This window comes from Pararge aegeria, chromosome 27 (genome assembly GCF_905163445.1).
Source record: "Pararge aegeria chromosome 27, ilParAegt1.1, whole genome shotgun sequence".
In the NCBI taxonomy this organism is placed as follows: domain Eukaryota; kingdom Metazoa; phylum Arthropoda; class Insecta; order Lepidoptera; family Nymphalidae; genus Pararge; species Pararge aegeria.
The window spans coordinates 7231865-7244033 of record NC_053206.1 but is presented as its reverse complement, the minus strand read 5'-3'; the positions used below and the strand labels follow the sequence as shown (position 1 = coordinate 7244033).

The 12169-nt window shown below is 38.7% G+C and overlaps 1 protein-coding gene across 3 annotated transcripts in view; it reads right to left on the bottom strand.

Moving 5' to 3' along the window:
• The window catches only part of LOC120635600 (endoribonuclease Dcr-1), a 61854-nt gene that overhangs the window by 23195 nt on the left and 26490 nt on the right, over nt 1-12169 (bottom strand). For all 3 annotated transcript variants that reach the window (XM_039906614.1, XM_039906613.1, XM_039906615.1), the window contains exons 21-29: nt 11351-11479; nt 9666-9761; nt 8643-8725; nt 8156-8326; nt 6726-6864; nt 5103-5285; nt 3417-3531; nt 2287-2389; nt 877-965 (exon numbers count right to left, since the gene is read on the bottom strand). In XM_039906614.1, the coding sequence (XP_039762548.1) occupies nt 877-965; nt 2287-2389; nt 3417-3531; nt 5103-5285; nt 6726-6864; nt 8156-8326; nt 8643-8725; nt 9666-9761; nt 11351-11479 (1108 nt within the window). The remainder of the gene's footprint in view (nt 1-876; nt 966-2286; nt 2390-3416; nt 3532-5102; nt 5286-6725; nt 6865-8155; nt 8327-8642; nt 8726-9665; nt 9762-11350; nt 11480-12169) is intronic.

The window sequence follows — 12169 nt, the reverse complement described above, 5'->3', positions numbered from 1 at the left end:
TTTATTATTTTTCTATCATTCATTCTTTTTAATTTTTTTTTTTTTTATTTTTAACAATGCTTAAAAAAATAAAAAAACTATTAAACATTTTAAGAAAAAACATCCACCCTCCGCTTTCGGGGCTTTTGAATGCCCCAGCAACTGGCGGTCAGGGCTCCAGAGTGAGGAACCTCCCCACAATACGCGCCGTTTCAACGACTACTGCCTTCTGTTTCTGCCTTCTTTTATTATTATTATTATAATGACTACATTATAATAATTTAGTCATAATAAAAATATTATAAATATAAAGCCCACCAGCTCGCATTATAGCAGTATAGTGACGTGCCCTGGGACTCGTCCTGGCGAGCTTACGCAATTACCTAGATCCATAGTGCCGCTGTTACAACCCTTTCGGTTATTATCAGCAACAACCCATCCGAAACGGCAAAGATACACTTCAGTCTTGTTGAGAGACTCAGACAGCGCATAGACCTTTTTTTTTTTTTTTAATATGAATAGCGGGCAAACGAGCAAGTGGGTCACCTGATGATAACTGATCACCGCCGCCCGTAAACATCTGCAGCACCAGAGGAGCCACCGATGCGTTGCCGGCTATTAAGGAATTTGTTTATTGCCGCCCCTTGAATAACCCTAGATTGTATTTTTGAGGAAACATATCAGAAGGGAGATTGTTCCATAATTTTAAAGTGCGCGGTAGAAATGATCTGGTATTTCGAACAGTAGAAGAATACCAGGCATCCAGATGATGAGGGTGAAATTTATTTCTACGGCGTGAGGTGCGGTCAGAGAACAGGGAAGGAGGTATCAACGCAAACAACTCTTCGGAACACTCTCCATTATAGACCTCCTGTCGTCTTTGACATTATCACTCACTGTTATAGTTCCTGCCGCTGCAGAATAGGGTGTTATCCGCGTCGTCATCACTGCAGTCCGACAGATCCGAATCGTCCGTATCGAAATCACTGCGAACACAAAAAAAAAAAGTTAAAAAAACTTTCTAGTGGCCCGAGTTCGTACTCCACACTTACATCTATACTTTCTAAGTTTTGTTTAAAGCATTAAAATATGACTATCTTTCTGTGTATTCAGTAAACAGAGCGATTATAATGTATCTACAAATCGTATAGCGTACAGCATAATATAACTACTCTACACTCTTATTTTAATCGTCTTCTTCAAACATGCACACAGACTTACTGTGGTTGTTTCAGCCAAACTTTTACAACCGCCCGCCTGCTGGTGATAACCCTCCTTGGAAATGCTTATGTTGGCGGAATATAAAAAATATGTAATAAACAACCCTTAACAAGCACCCTGTATAACTTGGCACCCGGTATAATTCATCGCTCTGTATTATATGACACCCAGAAAAATAAATCACCCAGCATAATATGTCAACCTGTATAATATGTCACCCAGTGTAATATATCACCCAGTATAATAAATACATCACCCAGTAAAATATGTCGTCCTGTGTAATACATCACCCAGCATAATATGTCAACCTGTGTAATGTCACCCAGTATAATATATCACCCAGTATAATAAATACATCACCCAGTAAAATATGTCATCCTGTGTAATACATCACCCAGTATAATATATCACTCAGTATAATACATCACGCAGCATAATATGTCAACCTGTATAATATGTTACCCAGTATAATATATCACCCAGTAAAATATGTCATCCTGTGTAATACATCACCCAGTATCATATATCACTCAGTATAATACATCACCCAGCATAATATGTCAACCTGTGTAATATGTCACCCAGTATAATATATCACCCAGTATAATAAATACATCACCCAGTAAAATATGTCATCCTGTGTAATACATCACCCAGTATAATATATCACTCAGTATAATACATCACGCAGCATAATATGTCAACCTGTATAATATGTCACCCAGTATAATAAATACATCACCCAGTAAAATATGTCATCCTGTGTAATACATCACCCAGTATAATATATCACTCAGTATAAAACATCACCCAGCATAATATGTCAACCTGTATAATATGTCTTCCAGTATAATAAATACATCAGCCAGTAAAATATGTCACCCAGTATAATACATCACCCAGTATAATAAATACATCACCCAGTAAAATATGTCATCCTGTGTAATACATCACCCAGTATAATATGTCAACCTGTATAATATGTCACCCAGTATAATATATCACCCAGTATAATAAATACATCACCCAGTAAAATATGTCATCCTGTGTAATACATCACCCAGTATAATATGTCACCCCGTATACCTGGATTCATAGGAGCAGTCGCTGTCTGCCCGGTATGCGCAGTACGACCGGGTGGGATTGAATAGCTTCGGTTTCTCGACGGGATCAGACCAGTTTGTACCACCTGGGAAAGAAAAAATTCTATTCTGTCTTCTTCCAAATAAAGTACATAAGTAAAAAAAATAAAAGATTCTTTTACCATTAATAAGATTTCATTATATATATATATATATATATAGTTTTTATGTATAAGTTTACCACACATGCCTATAAATTAGCTATAAAATTAGCACCACCTACCTCTCGTCTTGAGCTGTGTTTTGCCTGGAAGAGATCGCTGTAGAGTGTAGCGATAAGGCCGCCTAATTGCATACATCGTTTAAACTAGTTATTTTTTTTTTCTATATTCCTATGTGGTGTGCAATAAAGGTGTATTCATTCATTCTATTTTTTCCCAGTGAAGATCAAGAAAATGGTCACGGCATTTCAACAATGCTGCTTAGCGGCAGAAATAAGCATGGCATTAGTACTTCCCCGAAAGAGCTCTGTCACAAAAAGCTCTACTGCTACAACAATATGATTTAAGGAGTGCCAGAATAAACTGGGTAAATATAAAGAAATGTCAGGGCATTGTGGCTGGCTCAGAAGTACCAGGGTATAATGAATGGCTAAGGGATATCTACCAGATATCTCTTAGCCATTTTTGATTGATTTGATAAACTACCCGAACGAGCTATACTGCTAGTAAACGGTATTAAGATTCTTTGTAACATTGTTTATGTTTAATTTTATATACCAAACTAAAATTTTCATTAAAAAAAAGTGGAAATGGAAGAGTGCATTTAAGGTCGCGTTTTAGTCTGCAATGACCTGATATAAAACCTGATACGTATTAATATACACACATTTATTATTTTATTTAATTATTTATGTTTTTTTAGTGTGTAAATCTATGTAACTTTATGTATAGAATTGCGATTTCCCGTCTCTCATTGCCTTATTCCATTAGTTAAGGTAGCCTGGAAGAGACCACTCTTAGTGATAAGGCCGCCTTTTGCACATTGTTTATGAAATAAATTTGTTTAAATAAATAATAAAATCCGTTTATGTCTTAAGCGTTATCCAACAAACTGCTACAATGATATATTCACCTGATGAGGAAGTGCAGAAGGTCAGGTTTGAGGGTAACGGTTCCAGAAGCTCGTCATACTCCGACTGTGGGATCGAGGACGCCATGTCGTTGCTCCAGGTACCTATTTCAAAGCCCTGCGAGAGATGGAACCTCTTCATCATCATCATCGCACACCACCATTCCCACTGCTGGGCACAGACGCCCAGCTGTGGGAGTGGTAGAATGGTCTCTTATTAAGAAGTTAGTCCAGAGGTTCCCCTAACTTTTTTGGTCTCTCAGTATTAGTTTTTTTTTCTTCTCACTACTCCAATGGATTGCAGATCTGAGTTCTTACTTGATAGTTTAAATCTCAACATGACGCGTTCTTGAGGAAAGGGTTTTGACAGACATACAAACATTGGATCGAAGCAGGCGTTACTTTGCGGAAATCCATGACATATTATGTAAATAAAGCTTAATTTGGTATACTCCGCGAAAAGCAGGAGAATCTGTATGGTGTAATTTATAACTTCTACAATTCGTATACTCCACACCAAACAGATCTACGGCAATGTACCCTATACTCACGTTTCGCTTCGAAACCTGAGCATCCTAAGGAGTTTTTGACTTTACAAATTGCTCCTGAAGATGCTCCGGTTTCAGAATTTTGTAATTTTTTATTTTTTCAAATTAAGCTTTATTTTCATAAGACACACAAACAGATTTCGCTCGTTTTTTTTCTATTTGTTCCTCTACAAGTTTAGCCCTCCACTGCAATCTCACCAGGTGGTAAGAGATGATGCAGTCTAAGATGGTGGCGGGCTAACTTATTAGGCAGTATGGCACTTATATTCAAACCATACTCCTTTTCACGCGACAGCGTACCGGAACGTCTCTATCTGTGTTTACGCGATTTATTTTTTTGATATGGTAATACACGCACACATGAAAACATGATACATATATCCTTCCAAAACTTCCTGTCCCTCTCTCACATACCCAATATTCAAACCATACTCCTTTTCACGCGACAGCGTACCGGAACGCCTCCATCGGTGTTTACGCCATTTATTTTTTTAATATGGTAATACACGCACACATGATAAAATGATACATATATCCAAAACTTCCTGTCCCTCTCTCACATACCCAGGAACAGTGAAGAAGACCGACCGATTCCGATCGCGTTGATAGTAAAACGCCGCTCGCTAATTGCTCGTTCCACAAAACCGCTTTATTCGGGTCGACTCACGCAAATATAATTATCGTAAATAATACGCCTAAATCCTACCTATTCTCAACCAAATTAAATTGTGTATGGTGATCGAAGGACTGCTGCCGAATCAACATCGAAGGAACGCTTGAAGGTCAGTTATTCAGTTATAGAATTTTCTGGGTCTTCGTCCTCTCCAGACTCCTTTTATCACCAATTGGTAGAGTGGTAACCAGACACGGGCGAAGCCTCCCACCCGACCAGAGCAGAGAAAATTCAGAAATTATAAATTACCAAGTGGCCACATCCGGGCATAGAACCCGGTACCTTCTTCGGAAACCACAGCACCATATCGCGATTGCCGAAATTAATTTAACAAAATTTTGGTTGAAAGTTTGTATGAAATTCCTTTGTTTTTTAAATTACATACGTGGAAATCGGAATTTAGGTCGTAAGCTTTAAATATTAAAATATTATTAAAATCTAACCTAAGCAAAGTTGGAAGATACTCACGCTTTCTGCATCGAACTTCTCTTGCAGTATGTCATTTATCGTTTTCTCCTTCTCTTCTCCGTTTTCCACTCCTTCGATCTCAACCTGTATTTCCTTGTCACTACCTTCTTCATCGTTCCCGTCCTGTTTGGATTCTTCCTCGTCTTTCTTCTTCTCAATCTTCTCCGAATCGGCGTTTAATACCTGGAACGACGTTATATAAAATACATGAATATCCTAGCTGTTTCTACCCGCTTGTCCATTGAATTATGAACCTAAAGGGTTAAACAATTAGGTTGAATTCCATATGACGATTTCAATAATTGGCTTTTATATAAAGTTACCGTTCTATTCACTAGGTTATATGGTCGAAATTTCAATTGCCGTTTTTCCGAACTTCGTTTTTTTTTCTTTAGTAGAAGCAGTACTATCGCCATGCTTATTTCTGCCGCTAAGCGGCAATGCTGTGTTCCGGTGTGAAGGGCGCGGTTGCCGGTGTTGTCGCAGGCGCATGAGGCATAACAAGCGCTTCCGTAGAACTTCGACTTCACTTTTGGAGGGCCGAGTTCGAATCCCAGCACGCACCTCTAACTTTTCAAAGTTACGTGCGTTTTGATCAATTAAAATATCATATCCCTGCATAGCTGGGAGTTCGACATAAAGCTCTGAAGATGTGTGGAGTCCACAAATCCAAACTGGGACAGCGTCGTGGACTAAGGCCACCCCTTCTCATCAGTTGCGTGCACTTCATACAAGCACAAAAGCACTGCCTACCCTAAAATTTATATTTAAACTCGTATTGGAGGATTTTTGTCGTTTTATGCAAGTTTCCTGCTGTTTGCATACACTGAATCGCCAGCCACGGCCGAAGCCTCCCACCGGACCAGACCGGAGAAAATTCAGAAATTATAAATTCCCAAAACGCCCCTGCCGGGAATCGAACCAAGGACCTCCTGTTTAAATTCACAGCGCGCACCGTTGCGCCCAGGAGGTCGTCGGTCGTAGCTCTAAAATGAGATAGGCTGTGTCAATGTCTGTGCTGAGTAAACTAGTCTTTTTTATAATTTTTCCTATTGGATAGAAGCAGACGTTACTTTGCGGAAATCCATAATATATTATGAAATTAAGCAGAACAGAGAGTTCTGTTCGCGGAGTATAAAGTCAAAAATATCTTTATTCAAGTAGGCCCAAAGGTGGCACTTTTGATGTGTACATAAGAATTACATGGTAGTGAGATGATGGCGATAACCACATTCGTAAACTTAAATCTGAAGCTACGAGGGTTCCAAACGAGTCCTGGTCTAAGAAAAAGCCCACAACAAACTCAGCCGGGTGTTTTTTTTTTGTTATCACCATCTCACAATGTCATTTAAAATTATTAGAAGAGCAACCTGGTTAGAACAATAATTCACACCCAAGCTTTTTTATCGATTACGTAGTCCTTTATACTATAATAGGACTTCCCTATAAGCTTACGTATAATACAAACAATGAACATTTTAAGAGACATCTCCGCAAAGTATAGTAAATTAAGCTTAATTTTCATAATATTATTTTCCCTGTATTTTTATGGATGGTGTACAATAAAATTGCACTCATTCATTCATTCAGAGTCATTCAGACTGAGGGCGTGTGTTAACTAACCTCAGCTAAGCTCCAGCCGAAGTCGAGCGGCGGCCACTGGAAGCCGGAGCAGGTGAGGTCGTCTATCCGTGGGATGCCGAGACCAACTTCAATCGCGACCGCACGCCGTATCTCGTCCGCTATCAGCAACGCGTTTATTCTGGAACCGGAGACCAAAAAATTGAGAAGAAGAAAGAGAGAGAACACATTCATTTGATCTTATCTACAATATGTAAATATTGTTCGATCTTTGCTCATAAATTGGTGGGTAGTTTGAAAATAAAATTACTTTTTGAAGTTATACTTCTTTTGGCGCGTTACGGAAAATAATGAGTAAATTTTTGCGATGCGCGCGCGCATCGTCACAAAAAACCGACACCCTGAAGCTAGCTATAAGGTTTGACATTTGCTTTAACGGTAAAGGAAGACATCGTGAGTAACCGGTAGCCCTGAGAGTTCTACATACTGTTCTCGAAGTTGTGTGCAGTCACCAATCATAAATTAAAATATGACTTGCTTCAACGGTGCGGGAAAACATCGTGAGGAAATAATGTTCTCAAAGGACTGCACTGGACTACGGCCCTAACCCCCACCTAATTGGGGGAGGGGAGCAATTGCACACAGTGGCCCGGTAATGTATTGATATGATGATGATGAATTATTTCTAAAATATATTCTATTACTTCTTATTTTCTTATCCGAATAATATTGTTTTTTTTTTTTTTTTAGTTTTTTTTCAACAGCCCATTACCAGGGCACGGGGATCTGTCGGGGATGCAGGTTTCCTCACGATGTACTCCTTCACCGTTGAAGCGAGTGATATTTTGCTTGCGCAAAAATAAATTTTAATTAAACACAATACAATTAATGAATATAAAAATAGGCTCACTTCAATCGAAATTACTATCATAGATGAGATTACAGTCAAGTGCTAACTAGAAAAGTGAAATTTGAATTGACTTAAAGTAATTAAAATATCACTTGCTTCAACGGTAAAGGAAAACATCGTGAGGGAACCTGCATGCCTGAATTCACCATAATGTTCTCAAAGGGGTGTGGGGTCCACCAATCCGCACTGGGCCAGCGTGGTGGACTATGGCCTTGACCCCTTGTCATTGTGTGTCCTGCGTCCTGTAGTAAGCCGGTGATGATGATAACGACAGCTAAACCATACCATCAGATGAGATTACAGTCAAGCGCTTCGCATCTTCGTTTCTGATCCGCACCGTTAGGATCTGGAATGCCCTACCAGCTTCCATTTTCCCCAGCGCCTACAATATGAATGCCTTCAAATCAAGAGTGAATAGGCATCTTCTAGGCAAGCGCGCTCCACCTTAGGCTGCATCATCGCTTACCATCAGGTGTGATTGCAGTCGAGCGCACGTCTATAAACATAATAAAAAAAAAAAAAAAAAACTAGTAGCGGATTAAAAAAAAAAAGCCAGACTCACCTGTATAGAACGCAAGGCAGTGCAACAGTGGCGAACCATAGCGGCGCCGCGAACGGGTGCACTCTGCATAGCTCCGGCACCAGGATTTGCTTCTGGTCCAATCTATCTCGCTTGGCGCGTCTCGTGCGTTCCGACGACACGGGCAGAGCGACACCTTTGCGGTTCACGTATCTGTGGGAATAGAAAGAGTAGAATTTAAAAAAAAAATTGGTCATGGCCTTGAAAGTATTACTTCTTTTAATTATTAAAATAAATAAATATACTACGACAATACACACATCGCCATCTAGCCCCAAAGTAAGCGTAGCTTGTGTTGTGGTACTGAGATGACAGATGAATATTTTTATGAATAGAGTTTTTTTTATTATTTTTGTACTTACTTTGTTTCAATGTGTAGTAAAAATATGTAAGTTAGAGCAGTCGTTAGTTTTCTGGTTCCAAAAAAAATATAATTCGGACTTTTCGTATAGTCGGGTCGTTAACATACCTCGGAGTGAGGAGGTTCAACCTTGCGCTGGTGTGGTCTACATCCAGTAATGGTTGACAGCTCTGGGTCAGCTCAGCGCCGTACTGAAAAAAACAAGTCTCATATGCATCACAATCATTTGGTTGAGGTTCCAATTTGCTGGGAAACGTAGCATACGTAGCATTTGTAGAGACCCCCCCCCCCCCCCCCACCACGCAGGATAGCGGGAGATTCAAAGTAGCTTTGATAAAATACCCCTTACAAAATTCATTATGTTCAGTCAAGGAATTTTTAGTGCACAAAAAATATATACCTAATTACCTTTACTGACATTATACTTAATTTCCTCTTTTAACTTTTTAATTTACCTCAATATTTGGACGTCGATGTGAACGACAAAATATGCGTGAAACACAAAATGATGACATCTATATACATATAAGTGTTTAGTACCTATCATATTTTTTCCAAATAAAGAATTTGAATATGAATTCAGAGGGCAATGCGACGCGGTGGGTCGGGGTGTATTCTTTAGAATAGCGGAGTTAAAATTGTATGGTAAACAGTGTTGTATAGTAAACTGCTGTAGTATAGTAGTAGTAATAAATAGATTATTAAAAGGTTTTCTACATCTTTTTTTTTGTTTCAGATATCTCTCAATAAGTTCAAAGTTTATATAAAAGCATACAGAAAAATCCTATTATAATATTAAGGATTACTTAAACGATAAAAAGCTTGGGTGTGAATTGCTCTAACTTCATAGCTTAATATTAGTTTACTGTGAGATGGTGATAACAAAAAATTGCCCGGCTAAGTTTGTTGTGGGCTCTTCTTAGAGCAGGTCGCGTTTGGAAACCTCGTAGCTTTAGGTTTAAGTTGGCGAACGAAGTTATCACCATCCCATTACAATTATGTAAACATGTATGTATGAACGCTTCATAAGTGCCTGTGATAGGCCTACATGAATAAAGAAATTTTGAATTTGACTTTCAACCTCATCCAACATTACTCAGTAACTTCACCGTAATATAATTATTGTCTTACCTTAGCGCGATAGTAGGACCGGAAGCTGTCGTGCTGACTTGATGGGAACGCCGAGTCCGGGGACAGCTTCCAACAGATTTCAGCCACCAGGAAAAACTGGAGAGAATTCATCATCATCGTCATTGCATCAACCAGTTACCGACCCACTACAGGTCTCAATCAATCAATCAATTTTTTATTTTGCTTGAATATGGTACATGCAACATGTTTACATGTTAATTAAATTTTATAAGTGTCACATATCCTGCCAAGATCGGCGTGCAAAAATCATTCGTTAATGATTATATCAATTTTCTACATTAAATAACAAGTTGACATTCAAATAATTAATTAAAAGTAAAAAAAATATATATACATACATCGCCAATAGACAATACACACACATCGCCTCCTGGCCCCAAACTGGTACTTAGATGACTGATGAATATTTTTATAAATAATATACATAAATACTTATAGAAGTAATATAGGATACTTTTTATCCCGACATTAAGCTCGGTTCCTTTGGCAGAGGGGATGAGTGTTTGACGATTTTACAATATAACTCCAACCAAATATTAACCGATTTAAATAATTATTTTTGTACTATAGAGGTTATAATATGGGTTAAATTTGCCCAAACTGAGGAGATAGAGGGCAGAACTCCTCAGCGGACAGCAGCAAACCCCTCATTTAAGGCTTAGCGATACTGAATACTTTAATTTTTTTCGATCTACAACTAAATTTAATGCCACATCAAAAAACAAAATCAAACGCAGATCAAGTCGCGGGCAACAGCTAGTTTAATTTATATATATAGGCTACGTAAAGGCCTCTCATGTGCCTGTAATGACACCGGAAACCACGCCCTTCAGACCGGAACACAACATTGCTGCTTAGCGGCAGAAATAAGCATGGCGATAGTACTTCCCCGGACGAACTCTGTCACATAACGCTCTATATATATAACATATACAACGTGTAGCGGAATTACGAAATACCGTTGAAGTATATTTCATAAGGAATCACATAAAAATTAATGAAACACACTTATTGACCACCAAATTAAAAAAAGAGAAAAAAAAAACATTCATTAGAAAAAAAAAAAAAGGAGAAAAGGTACAATAGGCGGCCTTATCGCTTAAAAGCGATCTCTACCAGGCAACCTATAAAATAAAATAAAAAATATTATATCCATATAAAGCATATTTATTTTTCCATACGAACATACAAAGTGTTAATGAGTCACTTGATTTAATTTTGCACGTGTTGTTAGGGCTGTATCTGATTTCTTTCAGCAAAAACAATGGCAGTGGTTTACTCAAAAACTACTAGCGTTTCGGTTTCACAGTAATGTACCTCTCTTTCACAGTAATATCACAGTAGCGTGCACATGGTTTTTGACCAGGGTATGCGTAAAGAAGGAAAATGGCATAAAATGGAAAAATCCTTCCCCTTTATGAGTCAAACAAAATTTTTAGGGTATGCAGTGCTTTTGCGCACGTATGAAGTGCACGCCACCGCTCTAAAGCCTGTGTGAAGTATTATATCGGTTTTCATTTACATATTTATATATAACTTTCTAAGATGAACGGTCGTACCTCAGCTCCTGAGCCCAGAACACCAGCTCGAAGGAAGATCTAGCTATTGCTACGAGCGCATCACCAGAACTCCCGCACGACACTCCGTCAGAAGCCACCACTCACCTGCGGCTGGTCTTGGTTCCTGTACCACGGAGTGACCACCGCCTCCTTGTACCGCTCCGGGTCGAAGGTGAAAACTTCCCCGGAAGTCAGCAGGGGGTTCTCCATATCACTCGCATCCTGGGATCCGTCCTGGAGACAACGTTCAATACATTGGATAGAAGCAGGCGTTTATCATATTATGAAAATTAAGCTTAATTTGCTATACTACTCACCAAACAGATCCTCGGCAATGTACCCTCTGACTTTACAATGAATAAATTGTCTTTGACTTAACAATTATTTATCGTAAAGTCAACATCTGAGGATGCTCCGGTTACGGAGCGAAACGTGCGTAGAGGTTACATTGCCGAAGATCTGTTTGGTGTGGAGTATAAAGACGGAAGAAATTATAAATTACACTATACAAATTCTCCTGCTTTTTTACGGAGTATGCTATATATATTTATTTCAACATCGTGAGGAAACCAGCATGCCTGACAGTTCTACATAACGTTTTTAAAGGTGTGTGGAGTCCACCAATCCGCACTGGACTACTGCCTTAACCCCTTCTCATTGTGGAAGGAGACCCGTACCCTATACTCCACACCAAACGGATCTTCGGCAATGTACCCTCTATGCACGTTTCGCTCCGAAACCGGAGCATCCTCAGGATATGTTGACTGCACAATGAATAATTGTTAAGTGATAACTGCTAAATGTTGTTGGCGAATTTTTATAGCAAATTAAGCTTAATTTTCATAATATTAAAGTTTAACACTTTAATTATTTACTTTTGTACTTTTTGTGCTTTTTGGGTTTTTACCACTATAAAGAAAAACT